Source organism: Molothrus ater, chromosome 1, assembly GCF_012460135.2.
Source record: "Molothrus ater isolate BHLD 08-10-18 breed brown headed cowbird chromosome 1, BPBGC_Mater_1.1, whole genome shotgun sequence".
Lineage (NCBI taxonomy): Eukaryota > Metazoa > Chordata > Aves > Passeriformes > Icteridae > Molothrus > Molothrus ater.
The window spans coordinates 97,405,724-97,430,895 of record NC_050478.2 but is presented as its reverse complement, the minus strand read 5'-3'; the positions used below and the strand labels follow the sequence as shown (position 1 = coordinate 97,430,895).

The window sequence follows — 25,172 nt, the reverse complement described above, 5'->3', positions numbered from 1 at the left end:
AAATGCACACACTCATAGATGTGTGTGTATCTGTGTGTTTGTGTACATGAAGCAATCTTGGTCTTTGGGATGAGTCAAGGTGCTCCTTCCCAGAGCAGGGGAGTTGGATCCTGATGATCTTTGAGGTTCCTTCCAATTCAGGTCATTGTATGATTCTATGATTGCATCTTTAATTAAAATAATTTTTCATAGTTCAGATTGAAAGGCCCAAAATCATGACAAAGTTGCTTCTTAATCATGTATTAATGTGGTCCGTTCGCCATATGGCTCTCTATATCAGAAATGAATTCTTTGCAGTGTATAGTTAAAAAAAAAAAAAAGCTTTTTAATATCTAATTTCTAAAATATGTTTAACTGTCCTCAATTTAACTTTTGGTATTGTATTTTAGCATTCATTTAGTTGTTAAAGTAAATATTTCTGCTAGTCTTACTTGTCATTCATCCACATAAAATCAGCTTGGGCTGAATTTACTTGAAAACAGTAACAAACCACTGAAGAATTAAATGTAACAACAGGTAGAATGTTGAAAATTTATGACATTAAAGGTATTTAATTAAAGATAGAAGCATTTTGCAGTTAGTGATTCAGTTCCTTTTTTTTTATTCTTATCTGGAAAAAGGGAGCAATGTGCCACTTAAAAATTAACAATCTAATTTGGGAGGAGGCTTGACTGGAAAAACAGCTTTAGATAATTTTCTTCCATTTTGAAGCAAAACTTTGACACTGGTGAAATACTGCATATTTCTTCAAGTAACAGCATGAGTGATACCTTGAAGTCAATGAGAAATCTGCTGGTGTCAATGTACTTTGATCAGTTCCTAAACTATGTAGTAACAGGTGATTAGGAATTGTCACAAAAGATTCTTCACTTGTAACACTTGTAACTTCAAATTACCAGTATGATGTTCTATTTTGGGTATGCCTCAGATAAAACAGAAGACATGTACTCTGTAAGCAGTAGAATCATTGCTACAGGCACTTTCCACCAGACCACTGCTCTACAGAAATTATTTTATGTAATTGCCTTATCTAGATCAAACAACTAAAGCTGTATATTTCAGGTTCATACTCTGAAAGGAGAGCTGTATGGAGAAATGACCTATGATATATTTATCTGAACTCTAAGCAGCACAACACTTTTAAATTTCCTTGAACAAGTAATTTCCTCTATTTCTTGAATCCTATTGAACTTACAGATCAGAAGAGAAAACAAGCTTGAATACTGGTTTAATCTGTCCTTTTTAGCATATGTTGTTAATGTTTAAGGAAAAAGCTTGCTGCATCAGAACATGGCAACTTTTGGAATCTGTTGTATTATAGTGCAATTTATCTGTGCTTTAATTAACATTGGTATAATATCTTGTACTCATCAAAGAACCTTGATGCCATTTTGATTTTCGTGAATTTTTCACATTATGTCAAATCAGACTTGCAAATTTTAATTAAATATGTTGGTATGGATGCTTTTCCTACAGGAAAGTAATGATTGCAAATTCTAGTGTGGTTTCACACTATTTAGTATTCTAGTAGTCTGACATGTATTTATTTGTAGAGACCTACAGTTACAGAAAACATCCTATTCCCAGCATCCCCTGACCATTAATCTGAAAAGTCAACAGTTCTCATCTGTAAGATAAGGGAACTTGTGTAGTCCCTAAGTTAAATGTAGAGACTTTGACTGTTGCTGTCATTTTGATGGTTTTTGTTATGATTCATTACCAGTTGCATTAAAAAATGTACTGTAAGTTTAGTTAGTATCTTATTTTCCAATATATGAATTAACATTCCTATTATATCTTTAATATTATTAATTTGATAGTATTGTATTACCAATTAAAATTGAGTTGAACAGTGTTCTGATCTGCAACATGTAATACCCACACAGTTTAGGAACTTCTTGAGACTGAGGAGAATTTGAACTTGTTTTGAATGCTTCCTAATTATGCTGACCATTATTGATTTTTCTGTTTCCTTACAGTTCCTTATTTAGCTATACATTTTTCTCAATTCAACAATATAAAGTGAGGATGGAAAGTTGGCTAAGAAATTTGTTGTAAGCAAAAGAGTTATTGACCTTCTGTACAGCAAATAAAACTTCACAAACAAACAAATAAACAAATATATTACCCATTGCACTATTTACTCTTTTTTTCCAGATGATTTTCTACGTGTATGCATTCATCTTCTTATGACCAATCCCTGTATTTTTTGAGGAAGGGTTGTCATTTTCCTTTTACAGTACTTATTAGAATGACTTATGGCATATTCTAGTTCCTAAATTAATTACTACTAATAACTACATAAACACACAGCAATAGATAACTATTTGAAGTAAAAGAAGGCAAGCTTTTATAATCTGGATTGCAATTAAATTTCTAGGCTGTTTATTTTATAAATAAAATATAAAATCATTTTTATTTTTAAAAATACCAAATATAAAAATTATTTTCTGTAAATGATATATAAATTGTTATTGCTTGGAAAGTTAAGAATGAAAATTTAATTTGTCTGGTCATTTCTTTCCATAGAAGGAGCTCATTTTTGATTCCGTTAGGTATGTACATGTAGTTCTACTCACAGGCATACAAATCTATTTTTTATCTTGCTGTTAAAAAGAGGTTTTGCATTAGTCAGTCTCAGGTCTCCCAGGGCTTAGTCTGTGTTCCTTATTTTAGGAAGAAGCTTGTTGTATTAGGTTTGACTAGGAAAAACAGCCAAAAATCCACATACATCCATGGTCCCCTCCCCCTGATAAGAACACTAGTAACAGAAGTAAGCTAAATGCAGATTAAAAAAATCTTAAAACAGGAAACTTCAATCTTCAGCAATACTTGGATGAAAAGAGAATTAAGCAAAGTTTAATAAAAAATTTCAGGTGTTATTTAAAAAAAACAGAACAAAAAACCCACCAAGATTCTCATCAGGGGCCTATTTTACTTTCCTTTAAAATATAAACCAGAATGTCTGGAATTGAGCTTTTTAGCACAGAGTAAGGAATCATTCCACCCTCCTCTCCCTCTCATGAAACTAAGATGTCAGTGAGGAAAATTAAGGGGTGAAGGTTCCTGCTTTGCTTCAAATTTTTTGATTAAGAATTCCCAAAACCTCTACCTCTGAGATTTCAAATTACATTCAGAAAAATATTAATGTAATCCTATGCCTAAAACAATCTTTGCCATTTACTTAGAATTTTTAACATAGTTTGTTTATTCTATTACCACTGCCACCCCTTCTGTGTTTTATCATAATCCAATCAACTATGAGAAAAGCAGGCTACTGCTTGTAAAGTAAACAAATCTAGCCCTTCATTGTAAATGTCAAGAGCTCAAGTTTTACCTTGTTTCTTAGTGAAACATAAATATTAAAGTGTGTTTTTATTATTTTACTTTTGTTTTTTTAATTGACTTGAGCTGCAGGTATTGGATCAATTGATTATTACTTAATATGGGATGCTTGTTTATTCCCTGGAATAGAAATTTGACCTCACTGTGCATAGTAGCAAAAGGAAATACTTGTTTGTACATTGGAATTCTCACTCTCCACGTGAGTGATGGCTTGTCAAGTTTTGAGAGTTTTGGTTGGCATGTGTCCCTTATAAATTTCAAGCAGTATTCTCCAAGGGATTAGCTGAAATGTGAATTATTTCCTTGAATGAGATCAGAGAACATTTTAAACTCACCTAAACCACTGTATAATGTTTGTATAGATTAATCTTGGTTAGAACTCTAATTACTATGTTCATCTCTAGTCAAAAAAGGAAAAATAGTTTGAGAATTTAGTCGTGTTGATCCCATCTCAAATATCATTTTCATTTAGGAATACAGCAAACAGCATCTTGTACATGCAATTTTTATGTAAGGTCATGATTATCTAAGCACCAATATTTTGCTAAACACAACAACAACAACCACAACAAGATAATTGAAGAGCCTGCAGTAGAAGGTATGCTGCAAAAAGATGCCCAGTGCATTCAAATTACTTTAGATTTATTCTCTGTTTCTAATTATGGGTAGTACAGAAACCACTTGAATATGACTGGTTTTTTCATTATTAAAACAAAAAATAGCCTTCAAGTCACATGCTACTTAAAGGATGCCTAACATTAAAGTTATGAGTAAATAGTAATTGAATTATGTTGGAACCAATTATTCAACTTTTGTTTCTGCAGTCAGGAATTACTCTGAAAACTGCTCTCATCAGATTTGTACAGGAAAGAGTGAAAAGTGTTTGACTTATAGGCAATTCCAGAAACTGAGAAAACTTTTGGAAGTGGTTAGTATGAAGTAGGCTAGAAAGGAGCCCAAATAAAAAACTGATACTGGATAGTCTGAAAGACCATAACGAAAGAGAACATTTGGTAATTTTGTAGAGTCAAATTACTGAAGTAAGCTATTGAAGCACCTTTTTTGTGCAGCTAAGTTATATTTGATATAGATGTTGGTACATGTTATACAATGAGCATTACTTTTGAAATACAGCAAGCCATAGAAGTAGGAGGGGAATATAGCTGAACAGCAGCTAAAATGAGAAATACAGAGCAGGAGAAGTTGTGAGTGATGCTGACAGAAATTCTGGAGGTGAGGTTCTTTGCCCTAGACAGAGACGGAAGTTTCTCTTAGATTTAAGCAAAAGAGAATGCATAGAGGTGCTGTTGGAATGGGACTAAATTGGGGTGTTCAGGGCACCCAAGGGGTCTGTGCTGAGGGTCTTTGTGGTGTGAGCTAGAGGTGAGGGTCTTAGTCCCAGACAGATGGAAAATAAAGTCCTTCCACTGTTGCCCATATTATAATAGAGGTATAAGGTCTACATGAAATTATCTATGGCTTGGCTATATTAAAAATAAGAGAATATGAGTATTTGTTACTGAACAGTAAAAGTTTTAAAGGAAGAATGATTTGATGGACAATTTATTATTGGTAATTTAATTGGATTTTTCTTTTTTCAGTAAGTAAATAGCTCTCACTGCATTCATCTTACGATGGAAGAGAGGAGAATTTCAGAGAAATTCTGGAAAATTCCCAGTATCTTGATAGATAGGATATTTGCAACTGAGAGATAATCTTAAACCGGCTAAAGACAAAAAGAATAAACAGGCACTATTTATTATGGCAAATTTTTCAAAATGCTGGAGGAGCAGATTACAGATTACATATCTTTTTACCTAATTAGAAATCTAGGTTTCATTTTTCTTGCAGGGGCATTTTTTCTGTCTAAGATGCATCAAACAGGATTCCGGTGGTGAAGGGACAGTTACTTAAATGGTTCCTGATGCAGCAGCAGCAGATAACCACAAATATCTGAGAGGGTTCCCATGAGCTCCTCAATGATCTCTGAGAGGATGCTTGGAAAGTCAGGACAAGACTTAAGCCAGAGCACTTTCAACTTCAACCTGCACAATGTACTCACAGGGATTTTACCTAGGCTACTCAGAAATTCAGTCAATATCAATATAATTGGCAAAATTGAGGAATGGTTCTTACTCAAATATTTTATTTTGAGGTAGGCAAATATATGCCCTGCTCCCTTTTGGACAATATGAGGGCTTCTCAATCAGAAATGGTGGTAAAATATTGATATATTCATATTAGAAAATGTGAGACAAAGCTGCATCTATAATAAACACTGAGATGAGGCTTATACTCTGTTGTAATTTGAAAGGTAGATGACGATATTGATGTTTAGTTTTTATTATTTTTACTGTTTTCACATATTAAATTTGCATATAGAAGATGCATTACTTCTCATCAAGTACATCAAGTGTACATTTTCCAGTGAAAAATGAAGAAATCTTTTTTTTCCTGTGTTTCTCTCAGCTGAAACACTCTTTACTCATAACAAAACTAACAGGTATTTGTATGGACTGGTATGATAGGGTATATGTATGGAGGTTTGCATTTTGAACTACAGATTTTTTAATTCAGCTCTGCAAGATAATAATAAAGTATATGGCTCATTTTTCATGTGCATTAGTGATTTGGCTGGTCAGGACACGTGGATGCATTTAATATATCACCTGACTTTAAAAAAAATAAACAGCATTTTTGTATTTTCTTGTTTTTTAAACAATGGGTGAAAGTCCCTTAGTTTCCAAGACAGCCTACAAATGGTTTAACATTTGGTTTATATATCAGTAGAACACTGAGAATAGAACAGCACAAAATGTATCAGAAAAAATAATCACACTCTTCTTTGCTTTAAATACTCATGCAAATATTCATGTTTTTCTGGCAAGCCTGCAAGAATGTCTACTTGACAAAATTGTCCTTACATGTTATAAATATCAGATTCTTTATTTATAGCATGTGTTTTTATATCTTCATTATAACAGTCCATTCTAGTTTTAAATTTTTTCCGATATAATTTTCAAATTGTTTTTGACATATGAAAATGTTGACTAAATAAGCAGCACTGTACCTCTTGGTAGACACTGATTGTTTGGACATTCCTCTAGTCTCAATCTTCTTATGAAGATTACAATGAGGAAGGTTAGCATACCCTGCTTGAACAGGGATGCTGGCCCAGATGGCCCACCAGGGTCTTTCCTACCTTATCCATTCCGTGATACTGAAAGAAACTTCCAGTATTTGTTTAGTCATCTTGTTTAGTTTTTCCACACGAAAAATGTAAATATTTCTTGTTTAAAATGAGATCAAAATGCAGAAACTCTTCATAATTTTAAAGTAGAAATAAGTGCATGATGTGTTACTGATCTCAAATGTTTAGGTAGGTAAAGGTAGTTCCTCAGTAGTATTCAATTATTTACAAATAATAGGTCAAAGTAGAATTTTAGATAGGCATTATGGATAATTTTCTATGGTAGACATTGATAGAAAATTTGTTTTCCTTGAACAAATAGTAGATTCTCTTGGAGAGGCAGTGTTAATTTTAGCATAATACACAGTCTAGATGAAATTGAACTTACAAGAAACTGATGAAAGCAGTGCCAGATTCAGATAGAAAGAAAGATCTGTAAGTTCAAAGGTAATTTTCTCCACCTGACCATGTTCCTATTCTTGAACTTATATTTATGTCTCTCTTCATATATTATTTCTGATTGTTGTGAATTTTCATGCTTAAACCTTTTTATATATCTATGGACAACTTCTATTCCTGCATAAATCACTTCTTTTAAACTAGTCATACGCACAAAAGAGTTTTCTCTGTGTGCAGACAAGGGGAGAGGAAAAAAAATACTGGTAAATCAGCAACTTTCCATTTAATGTCAGCATAGTGCAATGATATCAGCTTGCAGCAGACTTAAGCATTTGAGTAGAACCAGGAGGAAGAAACATTTGATTACTAAATCTGCTGGTGCTAGGCATTGTTATGAATACAAGCATTCATTAAAAAGTTCCATTTCTTGCAGGGCTTGGTGTCTCAAGATATTGTCAGGCACAATAACATTTATCAAGCTTTCAGTATAGTTGCTGATGGACTTAATGGTGTTCTTGGCAGACTTGCATACAATAGGAAAAAAAACAGAGTAAAATTTTTTTACTGCATTGAAGCATTTGTCAAATAAAATGGTAGCAAACATTTGTCTTCCTTTTCCTGTGGAAAGAGTGCTATGGATTCTAGTAGTCTTTGATTGCACGTTTCAGGTGAAAAAAAGAAAAGAATTCTAGAAAATGCCAGACATACTGGAAATAATCATTGCAAAACTGCCCATTGTCACGCATGCTTAGTAATAATTTTGCTTGCCAGCAAACATCACACCTGCATACAGCAGTCCTGATCTTGGAAGCAGGAAACCTGATGAGTTTTCTTTAAGACCTTAGGAACTTTGGCAGTTTTCCTCATGTTCTTACAGACTTCTAGGAGTAGAAATCTCAAAATAAAATTAAAAAAAAATAGATAATCATTTTTAAAAACGAAAAAAACAGACTTCCTTCCCTTTACCCCAACAAAATAGGGGTTATTTTGCAAGTAGCAAAGATTCTTGGAATTGTTTTCTATCCAGTTGCACATAATTGTCTTGCTACGTGAAATCCATCTTCCTCTTACACCTTTCTCAAAGAGAAGTGAGAAGTGGAGTGGAACCATGGTGTATCTTCAAGTTCTGTAGATACAGCTGAACTAAAACTGGAAGTGATTTAAGATAACCAGATTCATCAGCATAACTATTTTCTTCTCTTGTGTAACTCTTCGATGATGCTTCTGGCTCTATGAGTTTTTTCTTGATCCTGCAACCCAGAAGTTTTTTCTCCCAGTTGTGCTGAGAGACTCTCTTTAAGCACTTGATACCATTTCTTTTAAACCACTGATAAAATATCTTCTGACCCTGTACAACTATGTTACAAATTGTAATGACGTTTCACAATGAATTCAATGAAGGAATGTGATGCTTTTGCTTGATGTTTGCTTGATCTTTAAGCAGAGCTTGCTTTCAACTCATTTGATCCAATCTACCTAGATGCCATATTTAAGGATGCATGTTTGCATTCCATCTAGCAGCTGAAGCACATTCCATACTTTGAAGTTGATGACATCTCATAAATTACCACTGGAAAAGGGCAGATTCTCTGTCCTTGCATTTCTTATCAATGTACAATAATTTAAAAGATGGTTGGTAAAAGTGCACAATTTTTGAGTTCTCGGCTCTAAAAAGACTGTTGGATATGACATTTTTTGAGAGACAGTATTCCTGTCTGAGTTACAGAAAAGAAAAATTTGCTTCTCGTGCTGAGTTTTCTGAATAACTACAGGGAAGAAATCTGTAAGAATCAAATTCACTTGTGGCTTTATGAAGATTTATGGTTATTTCAATAGGTTTTCTTTATTAGGAGGGTGTCACAGTCCTTAATTCATAATCAACCCATGGGTTATTGAATTTTCTGTGTAATATACCTCTTGCTTAAATTCTGTAGAATAATTTGTAGCATAGATGAATGGAAATTTTCTCCATGCACAATAAAATGAGGATATCAAGAATCCTGAAAATCTGTGTTCATTTATCTTGCTTTGCAACATGAAAAAAAGCCCTGCATTGTCATTTAAAGAAAAAAAAAGCATATTGATTTTAAATTCTGATTTTTGATCTGCACAGACTGAAGCAGATATTTTACATTTGCACTTGAGTGAGGCTGCCCGAGGTTACTATTTTAAACAGGAGTTCTTCCTTCTCTGGGTCACAAGTCTGTAGGCCTCATTCAGCTTGCCTGTAGGCTCTGAGTATAAAGACAGATAGCACTAGAAGCTAATGATTTTCTGTGGTTGTGTAAGATTCAGATTGGAAATTTAAAAAAGAAAAAATAAAACTCTTCTATTCTCAGTCAAATCAGTTTTTATTTGAGATATGCAGATTATCTTTCATAGAATGTGCTTTTGGTAAAGAAAATTACAGTTTTGTAGAATAAAAATTTTACAGGGAGAATTTCTGGTTAGATTGGCAGTTTTTTATTTCTGACATCATTGTCAAATCAGATCAGATCAAAACTACAGGTTTTTTTTTAACATAATGCTTGTGTTCTGTCCAACTCTATTTTAAAAGCTTCTTTTAAAAAGCTGAAGATCATAGTTCTCTAAATACATTTTTTGACCTTTTCCAAGCTTTATAGAAAGCTAACAAATCTTTGCACAAAAAAAAACAAAAAAGAAGGGTTCATGGAATTTCTTCTGTTTACTGTCTGAAATTGTGTTGACTGCTAGATTTCATCTTCATCATCTTTCTTTTTGCATTCATTGCACCTTAATTGTTGCCCTTCATCCTACTCTATATTTTCTTAACTAAGGGGAAGGAGAAAAATCTTGTTTCAATAAAACTTTTGGAACCTCAACCACTGTTATATTGCCTTAAACTAAACAAGAGCATTAAGATTTTCCTTCTAATGAACTGTACAAGGTGGAGTTCCTTTTTCTGTGTCTGTTTTTTTCAGGGTTCTGCCTTTCATGTTATTCATGAAATGGTGTAGGTTAGCTCTAAGATGTAATTATCCAGTTTCAAAAGGTCAGTACTCTGTACTTCATTTCCACCATTCACCTTTGCAATTATCCACTTCATTGACACTACCTTGACCTCATTCTATGCTTCCACCATTATTCTGGTCTTCCTATTAAAAAGTAAAATTCAGTGCAAGTCTGTACAGATATTTTATAGAGAGAAAATATTGACATTTTAAGGGAAAATTAAAGATCTGAAGGTTTTTTCACACGTTGCAAATTTTTTCTTAAGCTTTCCCTTTTCTTTATAAATCAGAATTTGGAGTTTCACACAAGAGCATAATATAGAATGGAATATCCCTGTGGCTGCTCTGGGTTAGCTGTCCACTCCCAGCTTCTTGTGCAGCCTGAGCCTCCTTGCTCACAGGGCAGTATAGGAAGCTGAAAATGCCTTGACTTAGTGTAAGCACTGCTCAGCAACAATGAAAATTTCCCTCTGTTATCAACATTATTCCCATACTAAATTCAGAACATAGCACTGTACCAGCTACTAGGAAGAAAATTAACTCCTATCCCAGCTGAAATCAGGACTGTTAAATATGTAAATTTATCACAGTTATATCTTGGCTGCAATGAATTAAAATTTTACAGACATAGGTAAATAAATTTATCTTTGATATCAGATCTTCGTGTGATAGTCATCCTCTGCTTAATTTTTTGATGAAATTCAATCTTGGATGGTTTTGTGATTTCTCTCTATTTGATGTCTGACAAAAATGAATTTGTATTGATTAGTGTCAACACTGTGAAAATGTGAAATTTCAGGCTTAGAATTTCAGCTCTGTATTTTGGCAGGTGCTTTGCAAGAAGACAGGGTTTCTCATGTTCTGGAATTTTCATGGATACTTGTAATAATAAATATGCCTGCATTTTTATTTAAGAAAAAATATGGGGCATGTGTTTTTAGTCCAGTAGAAAGTATTCAAACAACTTGCATAACTTTGGTGGGGAAAAAATAATATTTGCTGCTAAATAGGGGTATCTGATTCCTTAATTTCCAAGTATTGTACAGAAATTCAGTGGATAGATTTTAAAGACCTCATTGGGAACAAGTGAGCATCAAACATTTACTTGTGTGTTGGAGTTAGCAACTTGTAGTCTATCACTCTGGACCCACACAAATACTTTGATGACCTGTGCCCAAAACTGCAGACAGTGCTCAAGGCGAGGCAGCACCAATACAGAGCAGAGTGGAACAATCATTTTTACTGTCTTCTGATAATCTGAATGAGCTTCTTTAACTTTATTTGATTTCCAATTGTTTTTCTTTACTCAGAAATAAGGTGGGAACAGACAAGTTTGCAATTTGATTTAGCTAGAGAATGACATTGTCACTATTCATAGGATCAGAATTATGCTGTAACAGCTCATTCTCTTTGCTCTACATTCAGAATCTTTTCATTATTTGCCAGAAATTGATTTTAGAATAAAAGTAACCAATAGAACTTAAAAAGCACACCTCTATGGCACTTTCTAAAGCCTTGTTGGCACAGATATCCTGTTTCTTCAATGAAGAAGTGTCTTACAATGTTTTCAGTCACCATTTTTATCAAACCATTGATTTTAGTTTTCACAGAACTTAAAATTGTAAAAAGCTCTTAAAGTTTTGACCTTTTATTTAGCATATTCACAATTCTCTTCTTTTTCACCTCAATCAAAAGAACTGGAACCTTTTATTTTCACAATTTTTAATCTATGTTAGTTTCTTTTAATCTCCTGTTAAGAACCAGTTAATAATAACTTGTTAACAGTAAGTACTTGTCAATAATAGTTCTTCTGAAAAAATTTCCATTAGTACTTGATAAGTACCTGTTTTTTGTTATAAACATAAATTCACTTTACAATATTTTCATTTGAAGTCTGAGAAGTATTTATTGCAGCCCTGACAAAAACCTCTATGTAGTTGTCTCTGAAGAATATATCAGGTCTTTGATAATTACTCTATGTGACTTAGAAAGGTGTCTTTTTGTTGATATATTTAATTTGTCCTATATAAGGATTTGATGAAAAGATTCATTAAGTTATCCTAAAATAACTTTACAGCATTGGCCATAAAAGATAATATTTCACTTAAGACTATTAATCATGACCACAAGAAAGAGATTAACATGAAAACTTAAAAATCTTTCCTCTGATTATGAGGATAACTGTATGTAGCACTGAAGGTATACTTTAGAACTTCTTCAGTTTAATAAACATTTATTACAATCCTTCTAAATTGTAAACAGAAGAAAACATGCTGATTTTAGAGAATAAAAAGTGAACTTTGACATTGTCAAGCCAAAATCAATCTCAGTTTTATTTGAAAGACTTTATTATTATTTCAATACTATTTTTCCAGAAATAGCAGGAAAAGAATAGGATTTTGTTACCAGTTACTGTATAAAAAATTATCTATGCTTTACTTTTTTGAAGGTACATTTGATGAGCAATTGACTGTCTTGGTCATTTTCAAATTAAAATATTTAACTTTATGACACACGGAAGACTTACACCTTGGGCTGATTTCTAAGGTGCCGACCTTACTCTGAGTTGAAGCCATTTGCCTCACCCAGTGAAAACCAGGGGGTTTTAATCAGATTATTCCTCTTTCTTTTTCTTTCTTTTTTGGTTATTCTTCCTCCTACCCTCAACCTTCCCAGATGGAAAGAATGCAGTGTGAGAATGCCTCTGAATGGGGAAAGAGAGAGCAACTAGAAGAAGAAAAACAAAGTTTGGAAGAAGAGACCAGAAAACTCAAAATGCAGGTAAAGAAATTTAGGAACTTCTGGAGATGAAAAAAAAAATAAAGCAATACTAACTAAATTGAGTTGTGATCACTAAAATACACCAAGTAGGCTTTTGGTAAATATCAGCTTATTTTTACTTAGTTTAGTATTATTACTCAGTTGGATTATTTGGGGAGCATTCACACCCAAAATTACTATTTCAAAATGTCAAAAAGTGTCCATAAAGCAAAGATTATACCAGAGAAAGCAGCCCTTACTGCATCCCAGACTTGAGCAATTGGACCTCAGTGGCTTAGAATTTCTGTAGGGTACAGAAACAGAAAATATTTTCTGTTCATTTTTAAAAGGTGCAGGGAGAAATGACAAGTATAACAAGACTAGGAAGCAAAAGTGAAGACTGGGAGGAACAGAAGAGATTAAGTGAGCTTTGCAAGCCACAGAGTTCTGATGAAGGTCAAAGCAAAAACATAACTGTGAGACAAATCATTTCCCTGTCTTGTTGAGCATCAAATCTCTTCTTAGGAGAGGGAGAACTGAAAGAAGTGCCTATTCCCTATTTTTTTGTGCCTCCAAAGATCTGTTCATTTATTGTCCTGCTGAAAATGGCTTGATAATTTATTCAAAGACCCTTAGCTGAGCATATTTCCTTTATTTTATGGATCTTAATGCTGATAACTAAATAGTAATCCAGAAGGCTCCCACTTTCATTGAGACTCTGAAAGTTCAGAAAAGAGAAAGCAAAAAGGCCCTCAAACTCACCAATCAATCACTAAATGTATGTATCCGATGCTATGAAGTGTGTAGTGAGAAACAGCATCTTTTTTTTATTTGCCTGAATAACAAATCATTTCATCTAATTTATGTGCATTTGCTGCTGAATAATGACAGCTAAGTAACTAGATCTAGGTTTAGTAACTAGGTAATTTCTCTTGGGAAAGACTGAGAGAGAGGTTTTATACTTGGTAGCTGTTAAATGTAATCATAGGATTTTTCTGTTTCCATCATGACTGAGTAATAGCAAATGGAAGCTCATGCATATAAGCCTACCTTTCTAACATATATTACATAACATACAACGGGTTTTAGCTTTTCTTTAATATTATTTATTTTATGATAACATATCATACCATATCACATCAGTATTTTCTTGATTTATTTGTAATGCGAGTAACTTGAGGTTGGAGATATGGCCAGAAAGAGGCTCATCTGCTTAGGCATATTACTATATTTCAAATCTCTGTTTCTTGTATGTCTGTGATGGCTTGTTTATGTGTTTGGTTTTGTTTTAAAAAACAGTTAGTTGCATAGACAATTATTAGATATCTGTGATCAACTCTCTCTGCTAGTATCAGCTCTCTCCATTAGTAAAGCACCCCTATGTCTGATTTACAACAACTGCAAAACATGGAATCACTGGAAAGTCAGACTGGAATGAACCTCATGAGATCTTCAGTCCTACCTCCTGCTCAAAGCAAGACCAGCTCCGAAGTCAGATTGAGTTATGCAAGGTTTTGTCTAGTGAGGTCTCAAAAACATCCAGGTCTGCATGACCTACTCTGGGCAGTGGGTTTGTGATGGCTTGACCCCAGCTGGCAGTGAAGCTCCCACCCAGCCTCATTCACTCCCCAGCAGTGTCTTGGGGGACAGAATTGGAGGGGCAAAATTGAGAAAAAAACTTGCGGATTGAGATAGAGACTGATTAATAACTGGGAAGGGGGAAAAGGGAAAAGAAAGGAAAAAAAACCAAGTGATGAAGAAGGGACCAACACCACCACCTAGCCAGTCTCTAAGCAACAGCTGCTTTGGAAAAAACATCACCATGTCATTGCAAGGGACTCTTCCTTCCCAGGTGTAAGACTTCGTCACTGCTAAATTTCACAAGGTTCTTGTTGGCCCCCTTCAACTTAACAGAACTTCTTGATTGCACCTACAGGCAAGGATATTGCCCCTGCCTGCCCCAACCTCAGAGGGACACAGCAAGACCTTGATAGGAGCATTTTCCCTCCAGAGCTGTGAATTAGCGCTGTGATGTGTTCAGGCTCCATTTAGGCTGGGAACCATGCCCTTCATCATCCCCAAGGCTGAGGTCTCTTGCAGTCTTCAGCAGCGTTTCCAGCCAAATCTCCTAGCCAGAGTCTGGCAAAGAATCCTAAGCATTCTTCTAACTGTGTCCAAGGTTCCTGGCCTCTGGCTGCAGCGAGCAAGTGGTACCACCAAAAACTTCTGTGACCACCAAAAGGTCTCCTGTAACACCCAACACCCATTGACAACAGGAGTAAAATTAAAGAGCAACAGGATTAAAGTGCTGTGGCAAACCCTTAATGAGAAAGTTAATCTTGCTGCTATTAAATGGAAAACAGGTGTTAAGAAAGGAAAGTGTTCCTTTTTCAAGGATTCCATCCTAACTCAATTTAGGTGGAACCTGTCTACTCCTTTGTAGACGCATCCTAATGTCATTGTTGAACCTTGCTAAATTCTGAGACTGTTTCTGATTTTCTCTAATACTATAAATAACCTGAAAACAATTGCTTTGACTTCTAGTTCAAGACCCTTTTATTTCTGGGATGGTAGCTTCAAGTTCAAATAAAATAACATTATAAACAGGGTTAGAGTAGTAAAAAAGAATGACTGCTGTAATGTGGGTGATGGTTAGATATCTAGGTCAGCAGAAATTGAAACTAAAGCTATTTAAAGGTCTTTGTGCATCTTTATGTGTATGATTATGGCTTTATTCAGCAAGTAGACATAAGACATACAGCTAATTTTTTGTAGAATGAATCCCAAACCAAGACACAGTTGTCTAGTATTCTACTTTTTTTTCCAAAACTTCTATTTGTGAGATTATTTGGATCATCCATTATAGTTGTTTAAAACCATATTCAGTGTTATTAACTGATATATGGCTGATTTGTACTTTTTGAGGATATAAGCAAACAATTGCAACATTTTTTATTTAGTAATGGTTTTAGTAGTATTAAAACATGGTATCAATACACAGAAATTAAATCCTTACATCCTTGTCTAAACAGTTTCATGGTGACAGTTATCTTGCTCTTTAATATGTATACATACCTCCATAGGACATAGAATTTGTGCTATCTCTTGCCACTCATAGTAGTAAACCATGTAGATTGAAGTTCTGAATATATAATGTAATATTAATTATGTCTTTCAAAAAGTGTAAGTCCTTAATATTATTCTTAGCTGTCAGTAGGTTGGTTTAAAATGTTTCCACATGCAGTTTTTGAAAGGTTAACTTCTGTTGTACAAGATGAACAGAATTCATGAAACAATTGGGACCAGACATTGTTGCTGTGCAGTTTTATTGATTGTACTTCTTGAAATGGAAAATACCACTTAAATTAATAGATGTATTATTTGACTGATATCATGATAACAAATACTAAATGGATCTAGCTGGTTCATCTAGGAAAGGATAGCATGAAAAACCCGCCTTGTTGATGGTATAAGTCAATACCCAAAACACGATTTTTATGGAAAAACATTTTCTCTTTCTTCTGTGAATATGGCCTTGAAACAAACTTATAAATTAATTTTGAGGAATATTCACTATTCTTTTGTATTATCTCTAATAATTATGGTAAATAGCTGGCTATGAAATATTAAATTAATGGAATATGTTCATGGACATGTTAAATTAATGGAATATTCAGTGGACCTGAATATTGAATTGTGGAACTTGTGGATGTGTGAAATAATTTTTATTTTAAGTTTGATTTCTATCTATAATATGATAAGGTTATCATGTTGTTAGCAAAAAAACCTGTACATTTGTGGGCTTTGTGAGAAGAGCTTAGGAGGCTCCCCCATCCCAGACACAAGCAGCTCCAGGTGGCTCTAAAGGAAGCCCACTGGCCAAAGCTGAGCCAATGTGAGAGAAACAACCCTGCAGACACCAAGGTCAGTGAATCAGGAAGGGGAGGAGTTCTCTGGGAGCCAGAGGATGGATTCCCCTGCAGCCCATGGTGCAGACCCAGGTGAGGCAGCCGTTCCCCTGCAGCCCTGGAGGTCCATGGTGGAGCAAATGGCCATCTTACTGTCCATGCCTGACCCTCTGCTGGAGCCTGTGCTCCGAAGGAAAGTGCAGCCTGTGAGAGCACATGCAGGAGCAGGCTCCTGGCAGGAATCTCAGACCCCGGGGGCCCCACTCTGGAACAGTCTTTCTTAAAAGTCTTACTGCATAGAAGGCTCCCATCCTCAACCAGTCCTTGAAGAACTGTAGCCTGCAGGAAGAAGCCATGCTTGAGCAGTTTGTGAAGGATTGTATCCCATGGGAGTGACACCCCTCACTCTGATACAGGGGAACACGTGAGGAGAAAAGAGAATCAGAGAGAAGAATGCATCCTGACATTCCCCTTTTGTGCATAGACAGAAGAGGTAGTGGAGAAAATGAGTAAAGAAGTGATGTTGAGCCTGACAGGAAGGCTGAGAAGGAAGATTATTTTAGTTTTTTCTTTGTTTTTAACCATTCTACTCTATTTTTATAACAGGTAATATATTTAATTTTCCCCTAGTCAAGTCTATTTTTGTGAAGTAAATTTATCTCAATCCATGAAACCTTCTCTCTTCTTTTCCACTCCTGTCTTGTAGAGGAAAGGTGTGAAAGAGCAGCTGGGTGGGCATCTGGAATTCAGTCAAGGTCATCCCATCATAGTGTCAGAGTGGATGTGTTCCTCACATTTCACAGGCAAAAGTTGCTTTTAATGATGCAACTTCAATGAGGTTGATTTTCCTTGCATTTTTAAAATATAGGAAGATTATCCACTGTCTCCTTTCCCTTAGACCCTTTCCTTTCCTCTCTTAGAAATGAAAGGTAAGTACATTTCTAAGTACATTTAGAAATGAAAGGTAAGTACATTTCTAAGTACCCCTTAGAAATCAAAGGGGTACTTCCTAGGTTCTTCCTAATTATAATAGGTATTTAATGATGGTTTTCTTATATGCAGAAAATAATTCATCTGCTTCATAGCCAGGAAGTCCTCCTAACACTATCACTGTGTAAACTCTAATTTTTATGGATACAAAGTTTTGCTGTAGGAATAGGAACAATGTGAATGACATTCTTCCTTGCTTTAACTAAAAAAGAAAACAAAACTAGTAAAGGCTATAAGACTAAATTGCTGCGCCCTAAATCTATATTTTTAGTTCAGCAAGAAATCAAAGTTCAAATATTCCCTTTTTTTTAAGATCGAGAAAAATCAAATTAAGAAAAAAAATACAAAATAAAAACCCTCTTTCTCTGCACATCTCTAAAGAAGTTATAACACAACTGTACTCACTTCCAGATTTATTTTTTAATAAAGGCTAGACCACTAAAGCAGCACACTTTTATTACTTATTACTCAGCCTTATTACTCTGAGCTCCCCAGAAATGTATCACGTATCACAAGTTATTAATTAAAACAGCTTTTGCAAATTCATTTGAAAAATCAAATTTAAGAAGCAGTCAAGAAAAATAAATGGAGCAAGATAAGATGAAAACTGCTTCAGCTGCATAAACATACCTTTACATTTTGGTTAAAAGACAAAATGTGACTTTAAGACAAATTCTTTCATCATCCCCACTTGAATTGGTATTGCTTTAATTCGGACTGATTTTGTACACATTAATTCTTTCTAAAGGAAACCATGTGGGAATTTCTACTTCAGGTATTGACAGTCCTTGCTCTAAGCCCTGAGAGAGTGGAGATGGCTGGAGCATTAAAGGTTTTGGGATGGCCTAATGCCACATGTGGACTAAGGGCCACAGCAGCAGGAAAAATCTTGACTCCTGTGTTTATGTTTTGTCATTTTTATGTGAACTTTTGCTGCTCTGCTCTGTTTACCAACTTCTGCTGTGCTGAATTCAGGGTGTGAGTAGGGCCAAATGCAAAAGGAGTTGCAAACTACTTCCTTGTCAACAGTGAGCACATTCAGAGAGTGTGTAGATGTGATCTGTCTGTGCACTCTCTGAATGGCTGGGGAGTGACGGATGCATTTTGAGAAGGCACCACAGTACAGAGGAGGAGTTTTATGATTTACCTGGATGATAAGAGAGGAATTTAAATACTTAGGGGTTATATTAATTGCCACGTGTTTCATTCCTGGTTTTCTGTCACGGATCTCTTGGACTGAGTTGTATTTATTTTTTATTCTTCATCAGAACAAAACTTGAGAAGAGATGTAATTATGGTAATATTGTTAAACCCTTTGATATTCATCTAGCACTGTTCAACCAGTGGAGAAATAAATTTGTTTCAACAAAAAACCACTGGGGCTGGTTGTTGCAATGATAAAACAGTACAAGCTGCACAATTTGCTCCCTAAATGGATTTCTAAAACACAATATATTTTGTCAGAATTACATCATGAAGTACTGTTGTTATTATATGTTTGTTTTCTAATTACTTTCTGGTGAAATGCTCATTTAAATTCCTTAGAAAATTTTCTAAATTATAGGGCTAAAACTAATAAAAATAGAGCTTTACAGATATGTTTCCTCTAGCAAATTATGCTGATATTTAATGAAAGACAGAGAAAAATTTACTGGATTACAAACTGTTATGGATCAACACTCAGCACCGTACTTTTCTCACCAATTTGTCTCCAGTTTCAAAGATATTAAATTCAGAATTCCTGACAAGAAAAGCTGAAAGTTCAAGAACAGATTTAAAAATTAATCTCTCATTTGCATCTGACTAGTGGTATAACTTTAGGAGCATTAATATGCTTCAAATTTTTCATTTAACTTTATTATTTTATCACCCATTTTCTAACTTCTTGAATGGGCCTGTAAATTGTAATGATACATTTTTCAAAGCTCTTACAAATATTTTTTAATTACACATTTTATCATGATAATGGAAACCAGAAAAGCTATATGTTTTTTTGATGCATGTGTATAATTAGCTATTCTATATTTATTCTTTCTTTTTAGAACAGTATTTTTATTTCACTTTTATTGCACTTTATTTCACTTTTATTTCACTGAAGGATAATATCTTTAGTACTGTTCTGTAGTTTCCCAACCCTGTTGCACCACCTCCCTCCCTGTTTTTTCCAGTCAGTAGGGAAAGCTTGCTTTACTAAAGCCAGTTACTTTTTTTTTTTTTTTTTTTTTTTGCAGAGTAGCATGAGAGTATTTGAAGGCCATCAGAATAAAAGTTCATCTAGCCCTATATCCCATTTCTGACATTGACCAAAAATGGATATGTACAGAATACTTACTAAGAGCAGCAGGAATACTGTCTCAGAGAACTGTCATGGGCTCTTAGCAACTCATGTCTTAGAAGTTTCCAGAATGAGCTCAGTGTTTTTCAACTCTAATGCTTCTTACTGAATTTTTTTTTGATAATTTTTTGGAGCACCTGTTAATTTTTAACATCCAATATGCCCTGTCATAAAAAATTGTAAATTTAGCTGCACATTAGTAAAATATTTACATTGTTTTCTTTACATCTACTTTTACATTTTCATGATACTGAAACGGAAAATGAATTCAGTTCCCTCTTTCTTCACACCATCACTGATATGATCTTCCAATACCATGGAAACTGCTCAATTATTCCTCTCTTCTTTCCCTTCTCACTTATTTTTCCTAATTTAGTAACTAGGTATTCCTGTACGTAAGGGCCTTTTTTTATGTCAGCTAAGTTTCTCTAAGAATCATTGTGGAAGATCTTTGTTAAATACCATTTGAAGGCCTGCCAAGACCTCTGATCTAGCAGAGTGTTTATTGACTCATTCAGAAAACTGGCATAAGTTAGTAAGACCTAAGATTTTTTGAATAAAAATTGTTTTGATTCTTCCTCAATAAATCATATTTGCCCATGCCTCATCTTATTTGTAACTAAGAGTGTCAATATCAGTTCTTTCTGGGCTTTTTTATACCCTCTTGAAGCATTTTAAAAATTGTCCTTGTGTTAGCTGTTTCCTAGGCTTTTTGAATTCTTGAATGTCTGATATCTCATCCCCGGAATTTTTAACTACCCATTTTGTCTTCTTGATTTATGACAATGTTCAGTTTGAGATAGATCCTCTGATGTAACGCATATATATGTATATAAAATATGGGCACAGAATTATTTATTTCCATGCTTCTCCCATGTGAATACAGAGGAAACTCATGTTTATGTAATTGTCAATAGACTATGAAGTTTCTTGCTGTTGATTTGTTAGAAAAAGAATTAATAATAGTTTTTATAATTTCTGCAAGTTATTCCTCCTATCCTATTTGGCTTCTACTAGTTATCTTTATAAAAGTACTGCCAGATTTTAAGATCTATTTTTCCCCCTTGTAAAAAGATAATTACACTATTCATGTGAAATAATATTTTATATAGTTCCCTTATGAAATAAGCACAGTAAACCCTATCCTAGAATATATGTATGTGAAATTGATTTAACTTTCTTCTGCTCTATTGTCAGATTTGAATATGCTTTCAAATTGTTCCCAAAATCTGTAATAAGATAAAATCCTGATCTTTAATTCTCTTTTTGCCCTCATTTTATTAATTCCTAAAATATTTTCTTAACATTATTGCTGTTAATAGAAGGTCAGGAATTTTACTAGGGTTTTTTTTTCTTTTGTCTCATGATTAAGTTGTCATTTGGTAAAGGGGAAAATGTGCGTCCAAGTGTGCCAATGCTCTGTTCAAGTTTCATTCCTTTGAATCCAGCCTGTCAAATCTGATTAATCAGTGATTAATCTTTTCAGTTACATAGAAATTTTGGCCCTGTGTGAAATATTTGAAAGCTTGTCTCAGTTGGCAAGGTACCTTGCTACAGTTACTGAATATTTTAAAATACTTCCTCTGATTAAACTCCATCTTCTTTGAAGTAGCCGACTTTCAAATTCACTTGTTACAAGAAAAGGAGTTGGACTTTTCTTTGTGGGGGCCTTCTAACTAAGGATATTCTGTGATTCAAATTACTTTTTAAGAAAAATAAAAAAAAATTAAAAAGTAAGGAGAGGCTAATTCAGCCTTCAATTTGGGATGTCTTTTAACAGTCTTGGAAAAAGAACAAAAGGAATTGTTCCTCAGCAGTATCTGTCTCAAAAATCCATGCTCATGGATTTGAACATTTTTGACATTTGGACATTTCAGTTCTTTAAACAGTCAGCAGTAGATCTTTGGAATATTTTGTGCTTTGCCTTGCCGTGCTATGCATAGCCCATTTCTTTCAGAACAGTTATCTTGGGTTATTGTGTTCATTGAAGAGATCATGGCTCAGCTGTCCCTGATCTGCTCGCACTTTCTAACCCTTTTAGCCAAGTTTGTGTATTAATATGTCTCTATGTCAACCTTCATAATGTTTCTTATTCCTTCTTTCTTTCCTTTTCCTTCTTCCCTCCCTCCCTTCCTCTCCTCCACCCTTCTTCTCTTACTCATTAATCCCTTCCTCCCTTCCTCTTTTACTTATTTATCCCAGTATATCCAGCTCAAGAAGTGGGACAATGCAAATCTCATGACATTTAACAAAACCGAGTGCAAGGGGCTGCACCTGCGTCAGGACCAGCCCCAGTATCAACAAGGCTGTGGGATGAACAGATTGAGACCAGCCCTGTGAGAAGGACTTGGGGCTGCTGCTGCTGAGTGAGAGGCTGGACATGACCCAGCAATGTGCTCCTGCATCCCAGAAGGCCAAATGTCCTACATCCAAAGCAGCATGGCTAGCACAGCAAGGGAGAGGACTCTGCCGCTCTCCTCTGCTCTGCTCTGGTGAGATCCCTCTGGAGTGCTCCATCCAGCTCTGGGGTCCTCAACATGAGAAAGACATTGAGCTGTTGGGGCAAGCCCAGGCCACCATGATCAGATGGATGAAGCTCCTCTTCTACGAGGCATGGCTGAGTGAACTGAGTTTGTTCAGAGCTGGAAAAGAGTGGGCTCCGGGGTGCCTACTTGCAGCCTTCCAGTATCTAAGGTGGGCCTACAAGGAAGATAGGAAAGGACTTTCTACAAGGATGCCTAGTGACAGAAAAAAGCAGAATGGCTTCAAACTGGAAGAGAGTAGGTTTGGATTAGATATTAGGAAGCAATTCTTTATTATGAGGGTGGTAAGGCATGGAACAGGCTGCCCAGAGAAAGTGCGGTTGCCCCATCCCCAGAAATGATCAAGGCCAGGTTGAATGGGGCTCTGGGCCACCTGGTCTAGTGAAGGATGTCCCTGTCTAAGCCAGGGGTTTGGAATCACATGATGTTTAAGGCTCCTTCCAACCTAAACCATTCTATGATTCTATGATTATAGGGAAATAGTAATCTAAATCTAATTGAAAATAGTGGAAATAGTCTAGTATTTCTTCATTAGACCTTATTAAAAAAAAAAAAAATCACAATACTTTGTCACTTGAGAATTTCAGAATAATTTAGTCCTGTGCCAAAGAAGAGAACAGAAATAACAGCTTTTATTTTGTTATTATTTAAGGTAATTTTGTCAAGATTCAATGAAGACAGGTAGTGCCCTAACAGCATAAATACTTGTCTATGGATTTGAACACCTCTTGTCTGACCTCGTCTCTTCCATATGCTTTGCTTTTCTCCATTTAGGAATATTGATGTCTTTGCCTTTCTCTGTTCCAGAAAATTTGTGATGAAGGAGAATAATAGTTTATGTAAGGTGACCAAAGTTATTTCTCTACCTAAAGGCAAATTCCTTTTTTTCTGTTTTTTTTTCTTTTTTTTTAGATGCTTTGACCAGAATTTTATTTCTACTTGATGATACTAAGGATATTCTTTTCTTATAGGCTGAAACTGCACTTCTTATTGCAAAAAATTGTGAAAGAATTTACCTTTTTTTTTTTTGTAAGGGAATAACATCGAATATTTCTAGTATCTTTGTTTAATTATAGTTGGGAAGTGAATACGTTAAAAAACAATTTCAAGACATTCTCAAGCTGTGTTGACATATAATTGCAAAGGAAAATAAATAGTCTTCAACATTATTTTACCTATTATCGACACACAGAAATATCAATCATGTAGTCATTTAGCAGGAATTCTTAGATAACATAAAAAAATCTTTACTCTCAGCTCTCAGCCATACATCTTAAATAAATAAATAAATAAGGATATTTATTTTCACATTATCAAATGTGTAATACAAATGAATTGCGACCATGTTGGAAGATGCAATTTCTTTAGTGCCAGATATTTAATAGACTGTTTCATACCTTGCTTAAGCAGGTTGTAGATACCCTTACAAATGTTATCTTAGAAAACTTCTTACCGTCCTAGAATTTGCAAGAGGTCCTTGTAATTTTGCAAGTGATTACTCTCTGGAGACTGCTTTTTTTTTGCCACTGTTGTAATGGCTGTAAGTATTTAGAATCCAGAATTCCTCTTCTGTTGCACTAGTGTAATTTCGGTGTCAGCATCAAAACCAGTATGTTAACCTCTACTCCAATATGTCAGAGGGGCACCCATTCCCTAAGGGAAACAGAGTCAGGAGCTGAGCAGCACTTACTTTTGGTTTCCAGCAGAGCATTTTGTCCAAGCTTTATTTAAGGCCCTTTCTAAAAGGGGAGCAGGGGCATGCCCTCAGCTATACTGCCTCTAAATTGGCTCAAAGCCCAGGCAGCCCAGCCTCTGCCCTTGGAGCCCCTCTGTCCATCACTTAGCATCAAATGACTGTATCTGAATTAGAACTTGGCTGAGGCTGTAAAACTGTTGAACAGTGATAGTTTCAGCCCAGCCGAATTCACCAAAATAATAAGTTTCTTCTGTTTAGATTGATTAAATGTGAGGTTGCTTTTTTGTTTTGTTTTTTATGAGTTTTTTTGGTTTTGTTGGTTTATTTGTGGATGGGGTTTTTTGCTTGATTTGTTTTGGTAGTTTGTTTTTGGGGTTGGTTTTTTTTGGTGTTTTTTGGGTTTTTTTTGTTATTTTTTTGTGATTGTTCGTTGTTCTGGTAAACTAATCAATTAATAACTTTTATGTCATGTTGAAGGTCAACACTGGTGATGGCTGACCTTCAAATGGAAATGACTGTAATGGGCTCCTATATAGTTGAGTGGAAATACCTTTTACCAAGTCTAATGGCCTAGAACTGATAAGTTTAAATCAATTACTCTACATTCACACTCTTGTGATTTTATGATTACTAGGTGGAAAGGTATCTGCAGTTCTGAATTGTCTTAGACATTTACAACTCATCACACGGCACACCATGATTGAAGAAGGTGCTTTTTCGTAAGTAATATTTCCAGCTAACTAAGTGGAAGTTAATGCTTTTGGCAGTTCTGCATCCCTGGCTCCCATGGTATAAGGCAGATCAATTTACATGAAGAATATTGTTGGTAAAATCTGAAAGGTCATGGTACTCAGACATACCTAATAGTCTGCCTTCTGAAAAATCAATCTGTCTGCATTGATTAGGTGAAGAAAGCTATTGATGTTTCTGTTTGTTTCAGAAACTCATGGTTGTGCTGAGTGGAAACTTTATTTTCATTGACCTTACTGGGACTTCTTAAGTCTAATAAATAAAATATTTCATTTTATATACAA

General features: G+C 34.8%; 1 protein-coding gene across 1 annotated transcript in view; it reads left to right on the top strand.

Annotated features, from left to right (window-relative positions):
* Positions 1-25,172, top strand: part of CCDC102B (coiled-coil domain containing 102B) — a 125,904-nt gene that overhangs the window by 13,380 nt on the left and 87,352 nt on the right. The window contains exon 4 of the mRNA XM_036395903.1: positions 12,583-12,687. Within this exon, the coding sequence (XP_036251796.1) occupies positions 12,583-12,687 (105 nt within the window). The remainder of the gene's footprint in view (positions 1-12,582; positions 12,688-25,172) is intronic.